The sequence below is a fragment of the Juglans regia genome, chromosome 4 (genome assembly GCF_001411555.2).
Source record: "Juglans regia cultivar Chandler chromosome 4, Walnut 2.0, whole genome shotgun sequence".
In the NCBI taxonomy this organism is placed as follows: domain Eukaryota; kingdom Viridiplantae; phylum Streptophyta; class Magnoliopsida; order Fagales; family Juglandaceae; genus Juglans; species Juglans regia.
Genome location: NC_049904.1, coordinates 24,228,076 through 24,248,112, shown reverse-complemented (window position 1 = coordinate 24,248,112; position 20,037 = coordinate 24,228,076). Strand labels below are relative to the sequence as shown.

The 20,037-nt window shown below is 31.8% G+C and overlaps 1 protein-coding gene across 7 annotated transcripts; it reads left to right on the top strand.

Annotated features, from left to right (window-relative positions):
- The first annotated feature begins 7,816 nt into the window (after positions 1 to 7,816).
- LOC108990257 (transcription factor TCP2-like) lies at positions 7,817 to 18,589 on the top strand. Of its 7 annotated transcripts, none has more exons than XM_018964159.2 (6): positions 7,817 to 8,061; positions 8,141 to 8,276; positions 8,506 to 8,661; positions 8,803 to 8,929; positions 9,238 to 11,080; positions 18,249 to 18,589. In XM_018964159.2, the coding sequence occupies exon 5, from the start codon at positions 9,651 to 9,653 to the stop codon at positions 11,034 to 11,036; it is 1,386 nt and encodes a 461-aa protein (XP_018819704.1). In that variant the 5' UTR covers positions 7,817 to 8,061; positions 8,141 to 8,276; positions 8,506 to 8,661; positions 8,803 to 8,929; positions 9,238 to 9,650; the 3' UTR covers positions 11,037 to 11,080; positions 18,249 to 18,589. The 7 variants fall into 7 exon arrangements, with proteins under 7 accessions (XP_018819704.1, XP_018819703.1, XP_035545477.1 ...); XM_018964158.2 differs by having other exon boundaries at positions 8,803 to 8,944; XM_035689584.1 differs by lacking the exon at positions 18,249 to 18,589 and adding an exon at positions 16,862 to 17,090 and having other exon boundaries at positions 8,803 to 8,944.
- The last annotated feature ends 1,448 nt before the right edge of the window (positions 18,590 to 20,037 follow it).

The following is a 20,037-nucleotide window of genomic DNA, read 5'->3' as shown; positions in this document are numbered from 1 at the left end:
CTGTTTATATCTAAATAACAGTCATCCAATGACTGAGTGCCACATAGGCATCTCACTAATTATAGAATGTGCCCCCACTCACCCACTGCAAGAGATCACGCACGGTGACCATCCCTCATCCCCTCTCCATCTCGTGGCACAGAACTCACACGAGGATAGCTTGGTGACGACCCTCTCTGCTCTAGCACGGAAACACCCCTCTCCACCCCTTACCATCCAAAGTCCAGAACATCTCCTCTGTAGGTTTGAAGATCTTTATTTCCAATTTCAATCTCTTTATTTGGGGGTACCTTTGCTTGTTTGGTAGATTCTGTGATCTGAAGATCTTCATTTCCATATCCGCATGATTATTTTCTTTCTTTTTTTTTTTCTCAAATCTAAATATTTCTTGACCAATATTTAATTTCTAGAAAAATTAATAAAATCTCAGACCGAGTTTGTGGCGTAGGGCAAGTTTTCGTCTGCATTCGTCTGGGCTTTTCACTTGAAATTAAAGTGAGACCGAGAATAACCAGATTAGGAAACTTGATATGCACTGCCGTCTATGTACATACATAACTCCATAAAATAGCAAGAGTGTGTTGAAGTCTTTGCCGCAAACGAGGAAAAAGAAAAATGCTCCACTTCTACGTAGGTCTCTATGATAATTCTAGTCCTGAGAGAGACAGATAGAGATGGAATACTATTGTTAACTTGATTTGTCCCAAAAATACGCAAAGCCGTCCGACATGTTTGACTTGGAAAAATAAAGAGTTAATCTTTTGATTTCATATACTAGAACTTCGATGTGTATATTGGAGTTTCGACAAAGAACAAGAAACTCACGACAATTTTGTATACTAGAACTTCGACTCCTGCGGCTTGGACGATAGTAGGGTTGAAGGCTTGGACGATATTGGTTTCAGGACTCTTGATTAGATGTGATGATCTTAAGTTAATTTATGCATAATTTTTTATGTGACAACCTTTCATTTGGAGGTTATTAAATACTTCACAACAGATTGACTGCTCCAAAGCGGCTTTCATATTAATAATATGCAGTCACCCTGACGGGCCTGAGTGTAGGTAGGTATACCCGCATGCAAATATTGACCATGCAAGCAGGTGCATTCATGAATATTTATTTTTTCAAAATTTCCAATGGATTTAATGACGTGTCAGCTAATAAAATTAGGTCTGCATGTATTCATAAGCTCGATATCTGGAAAGAGTGCCCTTACCAGCTAGCTACTGATCTCTGAATGATTTACATGTGTAAATGTCTTTGAGAATTAGCTAGTTAGCTGTTGGGATCGATAGTACCATATTAAAATAAGACCTCACTGTGTGTGTGTGTATATATATATATATATATATATATATATAAATAATAGTGAATTAAAATAATAAAATAAATTTTATAAAATCTACTTAAGATGAATTTAAATATATTTAAATGTTAAGATAAATTTAGATATATTATTAAGAAGTTAAAAAATATTATGGGTCATGCATTTAAAAAAGTGTTGAGTTGAAAAGGTTGTGAGTCCCACCTATAAAAATATTTTTAATTGAGATGAATTTAGTAATTTGAAAGTTGAGTGTTTGGATGTTAGATTCAGTTTAAAATTATACTGAATTGAGAAATTCAATTTAAATTCCAAACGGGAACATTTTTTTTTTAAGAGATGTGTAATGTAAGAATAATGAATAGAAAAACTCTATATATACAATAGTAATGATCATATATAAATCCTGATCAACATACATGCACCATAGATATTGATGATCTATACATGATGATCACATCAGCATTAGATAAAATAACATTGAAAAATGAAATTTCACTCAAACTCAGAGCCTGATTCTTTGATGATCTCTTATATACATAAAACTAGGACCAATATTTCTTTTGATGAGAAACGTATATATTATATGGCACTGCTCATAATGATCACAAACAACTTAATTAGATTTAATTTCCTGATCAGGAATAAATCAATAACTTCTATATTTGCTCGTTTCATGGAAATAATATGACCAGCTTGTTTTAGTATTATATATGATTGATAAAAAATAAATAAAATAAAATAAGGAGTGCTACCTTCACATAGATATTTTATTAAAATAAATTCATAAACTAACATAATTTTATATAACAAGTTTGATCTGCTTTATAATAAAAATAATTTTACAATCTAACATATCACATAAAATCATGTCAGTTTGTGAGTTTATTTTTGTATAATAACTAAAGTATCTATTTGAAAAAAAAATATATTTACAATCATAAATATATTTTGTACCTGAGTATTTTGTACTTTCAATGAAAAAAGTAGTATTCTCAAGTCTGTCTATCCTAGCTAGATTAATTTATATGGATTAAGTAAAATAAAATTTAAAAAAACCCGGATGTTTTTCTTTTCTTGAGCCAAGTGCGCGCGTACTCTAATATCTAGGATTAATCATGCATGAGATTTGTTGAGAATAAATTATAAATAGTTATATTAAATTATATGTACATGAATATCTCAAAAGCAGTTCTTTTGTTTTTTGTTTTTTTTTTAATTTTTGCACCATATCGGAATTTCAGTATATAAATATTCTTAACCTAAACTTTGATTTTTTTTTTAAAAAAAAAAAATTCTCATGAAACCCAAATATTAAAACATTTTCTTGCATATATTAATAAAAAAATACTTTAGCTGTACATAGATTTTATAAAAATTAATTTATAAATTGACATGTCTTAATGTAATACGTTAGATTATAAAATTATTTTTATTATAAAATAGATCTAATGTATCATATGAAAATTTAAAATAATATAAATTTTTATAAAATTTATTTTTTAAAATATTAGGCGTGAAAATGTAGGTAGTTTGAAATCTAATGTTCAACCATTATTATAATTAATTATATATAGAAATATATTGGCTAAGTACGTACTTTCAGAAAGTCTTTAACGTGGTTGTAGTACATGAATTAATATAACGTACGAACACTTATGCACATTAAAGACGTGAACATTTGTAATTGTACAAGAGAAGCTTTTAAGTTGGTATGTGGAGTAGGTCTTTTTATAATTCCATAATTAATAATTAAGGTACTTTCTGCCCAGAAATAATAATAATAATAATTAAGGCTTTCTGATATTATTTGATGCACGATATCATGTAATATTGGGTGGGTGAAATATTAAATTATATGCGATCTGAATTTATAAATATCTATATATGGTTATATATATATATATATATTTATATATATATAGAGCTCTTTCTTAGGATATTAGTAACATGATTATGAACTTGAGAGCTTGGGAGTTAAGTTAATATATAATTTCCAAAATGATGCATCGATCATATATCAGTTCTATTTTTTGTTTAATGAGAAATAGACTTCATTCATTCATAAAAGTGAAATTATAACTATAATTGATACATACAAGAAAAAATTCAGATTACAAGCTAACTACTCACGGTTGAAGCTCCACCAGTACACAAATTTTTTTGTGACTAGTATAGTCTTAACTTATAGAACTTTCTACAGACAAACCGTCTGAAAGACCACACTCTGCCTAATGCAGAAATTTCAAACCCCACCCTCCAGAAGAGGAGAGGACTTTCACTCTATAGACAAAATGTTCAAGAGACTATTTTTTTTTTATTAACCTAAAACAAAGGAAATAACAGAAAATATAAATAATACATGAAAAAATAGCGAAATACAGCTTGAAAAGCTATAGATCAGCATTTTCAACTTTAAAAGAAATAAAAGAAGCAAATACAGGGACTGTGGTGGCGCGTGAGGGACACTCGTCACTCTTGAAGTACAACAAACAATCGCGTTTGAAGAAATCGATAACCCTAGTTCTAGAAATGTCGCGAGTGATGGCAGTAGAGCTCCCCTTGAAGTGGCGTGTGGATGCCACTTTGGACCGTGCGTGTAGCTCACGCACCGCCTCTATTTGACGAGATTCTTCGCCCGTCTGAAGGATTGGCATCTTGAAAATCTTGCAGTGGAGCGCGTGGTGGTCGTCGAGTTTCGAAGAACAGCATATCAACATTTCGCCCTACTTTAAAAGAAAAACACACAAACACAAAAAAATAAATAAAATAAATACAAAACTAGAAAGAAGAGGGATGAAGGAGTGAGGGAGGGAGGGATCAGGGAGGAGAGAGGTACCAGTTCTAATTGATGATCAGTGCTAGTACACATTTTATCTATTGTGCTATGTAAACATGAATGATCTTATGAGTTATAAATAGTCAATCACTCTCAAATATTTAACCTAGTTTTCTTATAATAAAAACTACACGGTACTTATTAACAATGTTAGAGAAATGATTTGTTCAGCTTTTGATTGTGCGAACCTCGCTTAGTACTCTCATTGAAAAAAGTTACAAATTTACAACCTACATTAAAAATTTACTTTTTACTGGAGAACCAAACTTTTTTTTCGAAGAGAATACTCAATTTTTACATACTTTAAAACTATACGTAGAGTTACTCTTAACAATATTGTAAACCCTCCTGAAGTTTTTATTTTTTTATATATTTTGCAAACCTAAATTTCATACTACACATATGTAAAATGCATGCAAGACTAAATTTTTATAATAATAAATTTATAAATTGACGTGATTTAATGTGATGTATTAAATTGTAAAGTTATTTTTATTATAAAGTAGATTTAATTTATCATATAAAATTACGTCAATTTATGTATTTATTTTTATCAAATCTTTTTGTGATAGAAATATTTTTCAAAAAAAAATAAATAAAGGAATAATATAATAATGAAAGATCATAAAATTTTCTTGGCCACTTGTAGTACTGTAGCAAATCTAAAATCCTTGGCTGTTTTACTTTTAGCAAAGCCAATGTTGGTACCATTATGTTTTGACCTTTTTATATGGTGCTAGCCAGCCTAGCTACCTAAGAGCATTAATGGCAATAGTCTAGTTATGTTAAGTTTAAAATTTTATTAAAAATTGAAATTTTAGTTAAAGTTAAAGTCATTAAAGATATTAATTTATATTAGATTATTTATTTTAAAATTAAAATAATAATATAATATTATATATTTTAATAATTTACAAATATACTTAATTTATTAATTAATAATTTAATTTTTACTTAAAATCATTATTTTCCAAATATTTTTTTTCAACCTAATTATTCAACAAATACACTCTAATTAAAGAAAGAGAAGAAAAAAAAGAAAGGAAAAAACGAACTGAATAGTAGAACTGTAGAATCATAGAATTTGGAGAATATTTTTAGACTAAAAAACTGTTTTGGAGATGAACAATAGAACTCCAAACTTGAAAAATAATTTGACTTTACTGTAATTCAAAAATGAAGCATTGAAGTTTTGACTATTTCAATACAGACTACTTTAATAATAGTTAGATAAAATTTGACTAATCATTGGCATTTGGCTAGACAATGACAGTGCTTTAATTTTAGCAGTGCAATGCAATTATAATAAAAAATATTATAGTTTTTTTCAACTTTGAGTTTGATCTGTCTGATTTGAATTTCAAATTTTGTTAACCGTACACGATTATGAAAATAATTGTAAAAAAAAAAAATATGTATCATTAACTTTTTCTGAAAAATATTATATATATATATATAGTATTATTGAGAGAAATACAAAAGAATTGATCAATTAATTAATGGGAAATTAGAAACATATAGCTAATTTTGCTTGTTGCCCTACTCTGCATGAAGGGTGTGCTCTAATTAATTAGGTTTTACTCAGAGCTTGTGAACTTAGGCTTAGTTTGGACAGTGAGATGATATGAGATGATCTGTAAATAGTATTGAGATAGTTTGTGAATAATAATAAAATTATTTGAGTTAAGATATTTTATGAAATTTTGAAAAATGAGATAAAAAAGTTGAATAAAAATATTATAAAGTTAAAATAATATTAGAATAGAATTTTTTTAATATAATTGTTATTTCTGAATTTAAAAAAATTAAATTATTTTTTATGTTTTATTTAAAAAATTTAAAAAATTATAATAATTAGATAAAAAATTAAAAATTAAAAAAATATTTATATTTATAATATTTAAATATTAAAAAAAAGATGAGATTAAATAAAATTCTTGCAATTTAAACCATGCCTTCAATTTCTCCATTAATATTTAGGTGGGGATCTTTAAAACGGGGGAATTAGTAGCTAGGCTAGCTATGCTGAAGGCAGGCTGGCATGGCCCTTCAGCATCCCAAAAGAACCTGAAAAATGTTTTTATTTTTTACTTGTGGTCACTCCAAAAAAACTTTTTTAATGCACTTCATTCCCCCCATTATGTCTATTTTCTAGCTTTGCTGTGGCCCCCATTATAGAGATTATTCTATTTTTGATGTTTTCTTTGCTTGAATATATATAGTGATCTTGCTGCTATATATCAAAATTACTAATAATTCCCAAGCTTTCACCAATTAATTTCTTCAAGGAACCTCATAATTATTAATCTCTTGATAAATAGATTATTTATTAATTTTTTGTTCTACTTTTCTTTTTTTTTATAAACCTTCAAATATAAACACTATTAATTAAATTGATAAAAGAATTTAAGAAACCATTTTATTGTTTATTTCTCTCATATTATAATTAACTCAGAAACAAAAAGAATTCGGAGAAACTACATGCAGTACTATATTTTCAATAATATATATATATATATATATATATATATATTGTGGTCAATAAATCCAATTGCTGTCATATATATTGTACTGTTCTAGTTTCAATTTGTTTTGGATTACATGCATTTTCCTATAGTTTTGCATCAAAATGGAAGACAATTAGATTAGGATTTTGTGACATTAATATACCATACAATATTAAATTTTGGATCAATTCGATCGGTTCGAAATATAATTTTGTTAATTATATTGATGATCTAGAGTTTTAATTTGTTGTTGTAATTTTTATCAATTTTGTTTTGATCATGATCTGTTCAATTTATTTATATATTCAACCAGATCAACATGAGTACATGCATATATGCATACATGCATGAGATCCAAGATGAGTTCATTTGACAAATACCCTAGTCTTAATTTGTTCCCTTGATATATATATATATATATATATATATATATAGCTGATCTTGATCATATATCTCCCCAGTCCTCCATTAATTAATCTCAATTAATTAATCATTAATAGTACTGCAAGAATGAGAAGAAAATGACAAGTACTAGATCTAAATGGAAGTAGTGGAAATGAAAATACAAGTTTGGTGTCCAACTGAACATTAATGCTATATCTGTTGCCACCTGCTTCTTCTTCTTCTTCTGCCCATAAATTTAACAAACATCTTAACCACTAAAATTCATTACTCCACTAGCTTATAGACTGCAATGAAATCCTCCTCTGATAGATTGTGTAAGCACGACACATTTCTTTTGAAAAAGAGTAAGGTTTATCATTAAAAAGTTATTTTTTTATGTGAATCTTATATTTATTCATTTTTTTTAAAAGCAGTGCGCAACGATTATAAATATCATTTATCTGATTCATCACTAATAATTTTAATTAAATTGTTTGATCATTTAATTTATAATTCCAATTCAAGACAACTTTTCTTATATCATATATATATATATATATATATTGAATCACAATTTGTCCAGAAAATGGGTAATTATTTATTTTATATTTCTACAGCCAAATTAAATAGAAACTTATATATGTAAAGAAAAATAGATAAAAGATAATGGCAAAATAGCAGAAAGGCGGAGAAGGAGGGGCAAAATGGAAAGGAGATTTTAAAACAACTGAGGGAACGGCGCTGTGTGTGTCATTTCCCGATAAGCCCGGTGATTTTGCTCGAACGGGGAAGAAGAACCCTTTGTTACTTCTCTCCTTTAGGGCTCTTTTGAACCTTTCTCTCTCTGCAATTCCCTTACATTCCCCCACATCCCCGGATTTTCCTTTCACTTTCTCTTTCTCACCGACCAAACAAACGAACCAACCCTATTCCTCTCTCTCTCTCTCACTCTATTTATATATATATATATATATGTCTGTCCTCTTCGACCAGTCCCGTACTTGTAAGTGCCTTTCTCTTTCCAAATTTTAGCTCCTTAATTTTCCTCTGTCGAACTGAATTTTGTATATTTTTTTCATTAGCTGTACTGGATAAAACGACGAGTGAACTAAAAGTGACGGGAAGGAACTGAAACAAAGAAATAATAATTGGAAACTCGAAGTGCACCAAGTCCGCCCTCTTGATGCGAGTTCCGGGAACACAGAACTTCCAAGAAAGGTCTTCCTCTTTGATCTCTCTTACCTTCTAATTTCTATTTTTTTTTTTTTTAGCTTTTTTGGATCTTTTACTCACGGTTTCGGAAATCGAAGAGAAAGATATCGGAGAGTTTTGAAGAATATTGTTAAAAAACTTATAGGTTTGGTTTCTTTGGGGTGTGGGTTAGTAAGAAAGAGATTATCTAATTAAGAAGTTGATGGATGTATTTTCGAATGAGCTGAAATTGCAGGTTGTGACAAGGAGCTTTAGAACCACAGATCTGCTGTGAGCTCTGGGTGCTTATCCAAATTGTCTAAAATCAAACGAAGTTTCTCAATAACTATAACAAATACAAAGCCGAGGAACTGAGAGCTTAACACATGTCAGACTCCGACCAATCTTCAAAGTATGCAAAATTGATTCTCTCTCTCTCTCTCTCTCTCTTCCCTGTCTTTTGTTGGTATTATACGGACAGTGTTTTTATTAATGGGTTTGAATTAATTATTAGTGAAATGGTTAAGCTTGGTAGAATGTCTGGCATTTTTAGGGCGGCCAGCGAAAGCTTTAAATAGGGACGGGAGATCGAAAAGAGGGTTAGGCTCAGATCGGTGAGTGGCATGCTATTTTCTGCCGCTGCTTTCGCTTGAATCTGAAGCACAGAGGCTCAGATCATGGTAATAATATATAGGGTTAGTACCTTTGCTAAAGTTTCTCGTCTATTTAAAAGCGTCCACTAAGCTTTTCAAGTCTTTAATGAGAGAGGAGGCATAAGACTCTGAAGCCTCGTATCTGTGCGTGGACGAAGCAAAACCAAAGTCAGATCTCTGATCTCTCTCTCACTCTCTCTGAGCTCTGTAAGGACTGATGAGATGCTAAAGTAGCGTACAGCGTGTATACGTATTAGCTATTAAGCATCTGACCCTTTTAGTTTTCTTAACTCGCTTTTGTTTTGGTGGGTAATTTTTGCTTTTGGGGTTTGCAGGGGGCTGTGAGGAGGCTGAGGCTCTGAGGCCGATTCAGGCTTTGCTTTTGAAAGGCGGTCTCTGGTGTGGTCTGCGACTGCAAAAAGCTTAAGCAAGAGCTACTGCTAGCCTTCACTGACTTGGACGGTGATATATCGGTAGCGTAAAAAATTGCCTTTTTATCGCTAAACAGCCAAAGTACTCAATGAATTATCGTCATCAATATGCATAGGACACTGCAACCCCACCTGCACTCTCATCACACCTCTTTCTCCATCTAAGGATAAAAAATATCGATTTTCTCTCTCCATCTCTCTATTTATATTTCTCTCTCTAGAAGTAGCAGAAGGATAAGAGAGAAAATAAAAAATAAAAAACTCAGTAGGTGTGTTCAATTGTACGAGTTTCTGTTTGAGAAAGGCATGAAAGTGGTATGGAGGTGGAGGATATTCAGCAGGCAACAGCTTGTAAGTTCCCAAGGATTGGAAATGGCAGAAATGATTCTGGCAAAATAGGCTCGAAAGGGGTTCCTGACCACTACCCAGATGACGAGGAAGATGGAGAACTCAACAGGGTTGGCCCAGGAAGCGATGCCGGTGGGAATGTCAACCGGCTTCGCGGCTGGAACCATTCCCGCATCATTAGGGTTCCTCGGGCCTCGGGTGGCAAGGATCGCCACAGCAAGGTCTGGACGTCCAAGGGTTTGAGGGACCGAAGGGTTAGACTATCGGTAACCACGGCGATTCAGTTCTATGATCTTCAAGATCGGTTGGGTGTCGATCAGCCGAGCAAAGCTGTGGAGTGGCTGATCAAGGCGGCGGCCGATTCTATTGCTGAGCTTCCATCACTAAATACTTTTCCCGATACCCCGAAGCAACTGAGCGATGAGAAGCGGGCGAATGGGGGTACGGAACAAGGGTTTGATTCAGCTGCGGTTGAGTTAGATGGTGACCCAAATTTCCAAAACCAAAGCCAGCACCTTTCTTTGTCCAAGTCCGCTTGTAGCAGCACCTCGGAGACGAGCAAGGGCTCCGGTTTGTCGCTCTCGCGGTCCGAAATCAGGGTCAAGGCTCGTGAGCGGGCAAGGGAAAGAGCAGCTAAAGAGAAAGAGAAGGAAATTGACTCCCGCATTGCTCAAAACGTGAACCAGATTTCCCACAATGCTTCGTTTACGGAGCTTCTCACCGGTGGAATCAGCAGTGTTAACAACAATGCAAATAGTCCCACTCGCTCAGCGCATCAAAACCCCGGCTGTGAGGCTAATTTGTTTCATAAGGCGGCGGCGAGGCAGTGGACTGGTTCGACACCAATGGACTACTTCGACTCGGGGCTTCTGGGGCCTTCTTCCCGAGCCCATCACTCTTCGGGGTTTTCAGGTCAAATCCATCTGGGAAATTCCCTTCCAATGACGATGTCGGTTCCAGCGTTCAATTTATCAGGGGATAATCATTCAGAGCTGCAACATTTCTCATTCGTTCCTGACCCTCTCATCCCGGTGGCTTCGGCGACATCACAGCCAGGCGGTGGGCCGGTTGACTACAACCTCAATTTCACCATTTCATCCGGCCAGCTTGCTGGTTACAATAATAGGGGGACCCTTCAGTCCAATTCACCGTCTCTTTTGCCTCACCTCCAGAGGTTTTCTCCTATAGACGGACCAAACGTACCCTTCTTCATGGCTTCGGCACCTTCAGCGTCTTTAGCCATGGAGAATCACCATCACCACCAGTTCTCACCTGGAATATTTGACGGTCGCTTGCAGCTCAGCTATGGCGACGCTAGCCGGCATTCAGAGCAGAAGGGAAAAGGAAAGAACTGAGTTCCTGTTAGATGAACTTATCATCTTCGCCCATCTTCTTCCTGGTAAGCTACAGAAATTTCGATCCTTACTTTTTTTTTTTTTTTTTTCTATTAGTTTTTGCCTCCATCTTAGTTACATTGCTTCTCTATACCTGTGCTTGTATGATTTTTTTTCTCTCCTTTTTGGATCTACGTGTTGTGTGCAATACCATGAACTGTTTTGCTTTCTCGGTAATCATAAAGAACTGAACCGCAGAGCACATTTTTTTGGGCGTCACCTCATGTTTATTTAATTCCTGCATGAATTGGTGTGAATAAAGATCAGGTGGTTGTCTCCATGTTTGATCTCTTCCTGGTTTCCTTATCTCTAGCATCTGCAACTCCACGACAGGTGTTAGCTTGTGTATTGGCGAGGCCATGTGTTAGGCACTGAATGGAGTAGTACTGGAGCAAGGTATACTTTTTTTAATAAAAATGATACGAATTAGCCCATGCGGTAGCTAGCTTTAGAATCCCAACTTTCTTTTCTGCCCCCAAAAATTAACTTAAGCTGTTCCACATGGCAGTAGCTCGGCGCACTGTCGGGTTCTGGAAAGCGTTGCTTAGGGTTTGAGGTGTTAAGTCGTTTTTTGTCTGGTGATTCAGACAATAGGCGTACGAGAGGCTACGGCTGTTCTGTTCGAAAAGGCCATGCACGTAGCCAGTAAGGAAAATCACTGTTGCATCAATAGTAAAATTATTTAGAAATAGTAGTAAACTATTTATATGAATGAGAAATAATATTTATAATCTTGATTATTAAGTATCATATAATAGTTTTGAAAAAAATGAATAAATATGTAACTTACATGAAAAGAAATTAATTTTTTAATAGTGAATTCCTCTTTCTCAAAACGACTGCACGACGTTTACACATTCTACGACTGTATATAACATTACTCTTATATAAATAGTAATAAACTGTTTATAAATAATAATGAATTAGACTATATATATGCTATGTAAGATCGGTTATTATTCTCTTTTATACTCTATATTTATAACTTTTTTATAGGTTATAGGAGTATTTTCTATAGGATGTGAGAATTTTTTTTATAGAATATAGGGTGTGAGATAATGAATAATGAGTAATACTATACGCCACACTCTTATTCTATTTTGATCATACTAAGTAATATATGACACATTCATCACTATTAGATGATAAAGAAGTATATAATAAATAATTATTTAATAATGATAAATATATCACATCTTATTTAATGGGATGAAAATAGAATGGTAATATAATGTATAAAAATTTTCATGAACAATAGAATAATTTTTCGTTACTCTAAATGTCATAAGCCCCCAAAAAGTACCTTAATTTGTACAGGAGATCATAACAGATGGAGATGAATGAGACGTTTGGAGAAATTTGAAGAATGAAAGAAATAAAAGAAGTAATAATTAAAACACATATTTATTTATTTTTTTTGTCTGTATTTCATCAGCGAGCTAGGTTAGACAGTAAGTGAAAGAGGAAATTAGATTCATATATAATATCGGCTCCTGTTTTGCGTACTTAATATATTAATTATTTTACTTTAGATATAAATGTTGATACATAGTACTCAACGTACTAATTTGAGAGTAAAATTTATCTTTTTCTATTTCTAAATAAGCGCGCGTCTGCCAGCTGCTTGTATAGAACTTCTTGTGTACTGATGACACTAGTGTACATACCTTTGCGGGTTTTTAATAACAAAAAATCTACTCAACCTCCTACTATTCACACAACCTTCACACTCCACATTATTTTTAATTTTTATTATTTTTTTCTTTTATTAAATATTTATTATATGAATAATGAATAAAAAATTTGAAATAATTTAAAAAGAATAAACTCAAAAAAAAATTTAAAAAAAATATTAAAAATTTAAAAAATTTAAAAAAGTGTGGAGTGTGGAGTGTGGTGGAGGTTGTGTAGCAAAGCTCTTTTAATAAAGTCCTCAATGACTTTTAAACAAATGAAATTAAAATTAACAATGAAAATATTTTTTTTTTCTCAAAAAAATTGTTATTAATGCACCCAGGGCTTGGTTTGGCAACATGAAGAACATTTCATAGTTGCCAACACAACATGAAAACACCTTAGAAAAGAATTCTCAACCCAAAAAAGTATAAAAAACTTCCACAAGGGAGAGCAAAGATATCTCCATGCAGTACTGCCTTACAAGTACATGTCCCAATTGTCACTTCACTAAGCAGGGAAGAAGGTGTGGTTGGGAGATCTAACTCTCGACTCTAGCTAACACTAGGTGTAGAGAAGGGATCTCTATGATCCATTCTCATGCATGGAGGAGATTCCATCTCTGCGCTAGCTAGAGGGACATATTCTCTATATATGTACTGTGCAGGACGGAAGGGATATACCCTCATTGTTGTGTGCACACGCACCATCGTGCAAATGGCAGAGAGAAATCTTCTCTTCCCTCCTCCCCACATGATATCTTCACTGTCCACCTTTGTACATAAGGGGGATCGAGATCTTCCCTTTCCTCACCACCCACGGTGGGGGCATTTAGTCCGACCTTGCACAAGGGTGAGACTGAGTCATCGCACTTCTAATAACTGACAACATTTAACATATATACATATACATGATGACACACACACTCATAAGAAACTTAATTACTTGATTAAAATACTTCTGTAGGTTATTTTGTCTTAAGGTTGACGATCGAGCGCGCATAATAATATTGATCATTATCTTAGGGGAAGTTATAATATTCTAATTAGTAAAGGAAGAGGGAAATCTTGAATTCTATTAATATAAGTTGCCATGAAGTTCTCTTTTATTATAGCTTCATCTTTCTTTAACGTCCGTTTTCTCATTTTTCTTTTGAATTTTATGTTTACAGCTTGAATTTGGAATTATATTATATATTGGGAGCTAGCTCCATTTTCATGAACCATTAATAGATACAATTTATATCCCATATAATTTTGAAAGCTTGGAGCTTTGCTCTTATATATATATAAGCCACTTCATCAATATACTATATATATATATATATCATATATGTATATGCCAAATACTATTTGTTAAATAATAATTAGGGTTTGTAAAAGCCACATGATGATCATTCACCTACTATATATTGGTGTAATTATTATATAGTATTACCATCAAGTTAAATTTATAAAAAAATAACATGTCCATGAATTGAAGCATTAGTTTTATTTAAAAATATATTATATATACTGCAAATTATCAAAGCAAGAAGGTTTGCTCCTGTAATTACCAACTAGTCCACTGTATATCATTAATCAAAATTGTATAAAGTAGAAAACAATCTACCAAACTAAATCACTCATTATATTTAAAGTTTATTTCTTATATAAAATTAATTAATATATTTAATTAAATTATTATTTATTTATTTAAAATTAGTAGTGATCTTTTAGTTTTTCTATCACATACTTTTTGTATTTTCAATTTATTCTATTTTACATTGATCCACTATATGAATACCTTTTTGCTTTTCTTGCTCTAAATCAAAGTTTGTGATTTCTCATCACTAACATATAGTATTTTTGCTTTAATAAATTGAAAAAAAAAATCAATTTCTAAGCCAGTGCAGATCATAGCACACCTAGAAAAGTGCTTACATGTCATAATTGGTTTGGAAGAGAAATTTTAAAATTTGAATCTTACAAATCAAATTTCACCAGTTAAGTGATGTGGGTGGTGTGTTCTACACACTAATTTGAGAATAGAATAATTCTAAATTTAAACATTCGCACACGTTGTAGGTCTAAGCTGATTAGTACTTGATAATTGATGGGTTCAAACTTTTGAAGACTAAAAGGTTACTGATTAATGAATAATGAGATATATAGCAGTTTAGTTGCATCAGTGTTTTAGGTAATAAAACAATCGTTCAAGAGAAAAAAAAAAGGGATAAATAACTAATTAATACGTACAAAGAACATTATATATATATAATCGAATTAAAGAGGCAGATCACAAAAGAAATTGCATGCAGCAGTACTAGTAGAAGTACTAATCCTCAACTCAAATGAAAAACTCCTAATTAACATTGATCTGTTCCATGTCGTCCATATAATATACCTAGTTAAAGTAAAAAAGTCATAACTTTTAATTTTGGAATCGGAATTAATTAAAGAAATCTTGGCCATTGCTTTGGAAAGACAATTCAAAGTTCTCAACTTCATATTTTGTGAAGATTTTCAAGTCAAGTTTCAACATTTATGTGGTGGTCAAAAGTGCTTGTCCACATATTTTCCTATAAACTTTCATGGGACTCTCAATTGATGATGAATTTCAGGTGGATTAATTTGTCTAGAGAGTTCATCATGTTCAAGGGAATGGTAATTGTAAAGATTTTGTAATTAGACTTCTTGTAAGTTAATTTTCAAATATATAGTGAATTAGTTTTTCTAAGTAGCTAGACTGCGCGCTTATATAGAGTGTTTTAAGAAAGAGTTCTACTAATTAGTTTATATACGATCACTACCAGAAAAACACATAACATCATGATATGATCACTACCAGTACTCCACATCTCACCCATAGCATGCAGTGTTTTGATGTTTTCTGTGCCAAAGACCAATCTAATTACCAAATCTCCCATTGATCTATTCTCCAGAAAGCTCAACTACAGTTATTGGCATAAATTAATTTGCATACAAGGACGTTTGTAGTTTGCTTTTATATAGTATGAATTTGATTGTTTTTAAATAACAGCTTTCCTTGGTTCAAAGTTTAAACCAGTCTCAAAGTTTAAGGGCATCTTTGGATAATGAGATGAAATAAGAAATTCTCAAAAGTACTACTACAAATACTTCCCAAACATCACTCAAATGTAAAACACTTTTCAATTTCAAATCTTCAATTTTTTCATCTAATCATTACCTAATCATTACAATTTTTACAAATTTCAAAACAAAACGCAAAAATCAATACAACTTTTTTCAAATTTCAAAACAAAAATAATATTCAAAGAATTTTTAAGCTTTATAATATTATTTTTATTCAACTTTTTTTTTTTCTCATTTCCCAAACTCTAATAAAACATCTCAACTCAAACTATTTCACTACTATTTACAAAATTTTGAGTGTCCAAACAAGTCCTTAAAATAACATATACTTCTAGTATCTTTTTCATAAGCTATTTCCCACCTTACCTGCAACATTCACATGCTTTTTGCTAGGCACCAAGTTGTTAGCAGGTTCAGATCATCTTCTAATTAAGTGTCTGTAACAACTATAAATATTGTAGGATTTATTTCATACTTTTATCTTTCTCTCACTTAAGACTTTAAAATTTGGACATGAACTTTGTCAAGGATAATATTGTCTCAACAATAAAATCCAGCTCACAAGCCTCACAGCCAAATGACTATAGCAGGATCACGTAACAAACCATCTGCTGTACAACCAAAGAAATATACCAGAAGCACGTAATAACCATCTGCAGCATGCAGCAGTGTACCTCATTTCCTTTTGTAACAAACCTAAGTTTAGAATATTCTTTGTAAAGCATTTCCTTTAGCTATAAATGTACATAGCATTCCTGTAAAAAGGTCAAGAAATGAATAGAGAGAACCAGAGTAATTTCCAGTTTTAACATGGTATCAGAGAATTTTTAAGGACTAACGTCCATGGCTTGTCCTTCAAACCCACCGCCTCCCACCCTCTCTAATCCATGTTTAAATTAGAATATTAACTATGATCAGCTAAAAAGCCTACACATGTACTAAAACAACTTGTTGACTAAATATGATGAATGCATCCATTATACTGATAATTAAAGAGTAGTTTAAAATGTTTTGAAGGTTTTTCACATCATGAAGGTGTAACCTGCAGAAGGAATACCAATTGAAGAAAGCTCAATAAGCACATGAGCACCTCTCACTAAGGGGCATTTCACATATTCATACCAGTGGTCCTTGAGGTTTTGATCTATATATATGCTTAGATTGGAGTCTCAAAGTAATTGTCTTAAAGCACACTCCCTGATAAAGGCCGGAACAGTTACATTATATATAGTGAGTTGATTGGCTTTTTTCGACAGTAATTGTTCACACCGGAGATTTCTTGAACTTTCTATATATATATATATATATATATATATATATATAATAATGTTATTCATCATCCTAATTTTTATCATCATTTCATCATCTCATGACGTGGCATTAGATAATTGGAGACTATTTATTATATTTTACTTATAAATCTATAATGTATATGGTTAGAAGTCGTGAATCACTTAGAACTGTCTTTGGCCTTTTGTTTCATTGGCATATCCTATGCTGATATGGTCTTATATTGTCCCCTTCTTCTCATTTTTTATTTATTTTTTTCTGTTACCTTATATGCCTTTTAGTGCTAGAATTCATTCCTTTTCGATCTTCCTTTTGGAAAAGACATGAATCCTATACTGGCTGCCACTAGATCACCCATTGTAGATCTTTCGGTTTTCTTTATTCCTAGAATTCGTGCTGATTCTTCGTGTAAAGGACATACAATGCCACACTTTACACTTTCTATTAGAAAATCAAGTACATATATAATTTATGACTTCTGGCCGATGCTTTCATAGTTCTCATGATTGTGACCGTTGGTGCTATATATATATATGAGGGTCATGCTTTGACCTGATCTGCACTTGTCTCTACTCATTGAATTTTGATTAATCTTCCTTTCGACTAGTATTTCTTAATTGCCATCTAGTATATATAAAGAATGCTGTTGAAATATTGCCATCACTCATGTCCTGATTGAAGATCTATTCCTTTGAGAATCTGATTGTTTTTATTATTTAATCTGATAATCCAAATATAAAATGATACGAAGATCAGAACTGGCCTGCTAGACAATGTGATGATCAACAATACTTCAATACATTAATATCATGACTTGGTACATATATACCTTTTCTTCACGAAGCTTATCATTCTTCAATGAGATAATATATATATATATATATATATATTTATCTGACTGTATATGTCATATTTTGATTGGTACAAAAATTGTTTGCATGTTGGGAAGCAGCTTCCAACTGCGATCGATCCCTTTTCTCCTCAGTGAAATATATATATACTTATAAATGATTTTTGGTGCAGTATTAATTTCAATGACAAAAAGTCTTCTTATATAATTTGGATGATGAACACTGCTGATATCATACGGTGGCAAACGCTCATATTAATGCAGGGAAATTATGAATTAAGGAGATCATCATCATCATCATCTAAAGCGCGCGCAGGCCAGGGGCCAGCAGGCAAGACGTACGTACGTGGGTGAGCAAATGCACGTACGCCTTAGCTGCATAGCTTAATAAGTACCCCCCCACCCCCATTAATGCAATTACGTTTTACGCTTTGGAAATTGTTTTTTTATTTATTTTTACGTCTGATTTCAAGTCATTCGGCTTGCCTGGATAGATTTATGATCATTTAGTCGGGCCTAGCTAGCTAGCTCGCAATATTGTGTGTTTTTAATTAAATAATATGACATAATTACAATTCAATTGAAGTTATTCTTTTGAATATTTACTTGATCTGTAAAAAGAAAATTTTATATACCTTACTACCATATTATTTTCATCCTACTAAATAAGATATGACACATTTATTATTATTAAATAATTATTTATTACATATTTTTTTATTATCTAATAGTAATTAATGTGCCACATACTATTTAGTATGATTAAAATAATATGAAAATATGATGTATAACATTACTCAGCTATTCTTCTTATCACATATATCAGAATTAATGAGTTGATGAAGATGGTATGTAATACATCCGTACGTAGCTTGAGTGTGTATATATTAATTTCTCACCAGATTCCTCTCGATCCCCTTAATTGGATCCATTTGTCTGCTCATGATGATCTAACAGGTAGTAGGATTTATAATTAACAGAATCATCAATAATATGGTTAGGACATCCTCAATTATTAATATTAATAACAATTTCCTTTTAGTTAGAATCGAAATTATAACATAAACAAATTAATTATAGACAATTAACAACAAGAAAAGTATTATTAAATGGAAATTTTGACTACCAAGTAGTTAGTGCCAACGAAGAAAAAGTAAAAAAGGAGAATAAAAAAAAGTTGACTCGTTGAATCATGTGCATGCATGGGAACATTTGTGAAGCTAGCTAGCTAGCCCGGCCTTGACCATTGAAAACCCAAATTGAGCCGAGGATTTTTAAGCATTTGCTTGGGGAGCAAAGGAGGAAAAATGGAAGTGAAGGTTAAAATTTCTGAAGTAGGGTAGCTAGGTAGACCTGTAGCCTGTAGGTGGTGAATGCAGAGCATGACAACATAAAGGTTTGGGCATGCAGTCTAGTTGTTGCTACCTACAAAAGCCTAAGCCTCTCCTCCTTCGAAACAAAAAAACCAATCAAGATTCTCCCGAGTTGAAGTTAAAATTAAAAAATTATTAAAATATATTTTTTAATATTATTTTTATTTTAAAATTAAAAAAAATAAATTATTTATTTTATTTTATATAAATTTAAAAAAATTATAATAAAAAGATGAAAAATTTTTAAAATTTTTAAAATTTTAAGTTTAGATAGTAAAATTGTTTGAGAATATTTGTGAATAATAATAAAAAAAATAAAATAATAGTAAAAAATAAATAATAAAAATAAAAACAGATAAAAATAAAAATAAAATAAAAAATAATAATAAGAGTATTTGAATGAATTTGAATAATTCTAGTTAGCCAAACCTAATTGAATGCAGGATTAATTATGGTTCAATAATAATAATATAAAAAAAGTCACTTCATATTATTATTATTATTATTATTATTGAAAATAAAATCTTGTGAAAGAAGTTAGGTGAGCATTTAGTGAGAATAAATTCTATGAAAACCAATCTCTCATAATTAATGCTTGCTGTTGAATGAAGTGTCAGTTGTAACGTGGCAAGCTAAGAACCCCATAACAAAAAGATGGGACGAGAGCAGCCCAACCCCAG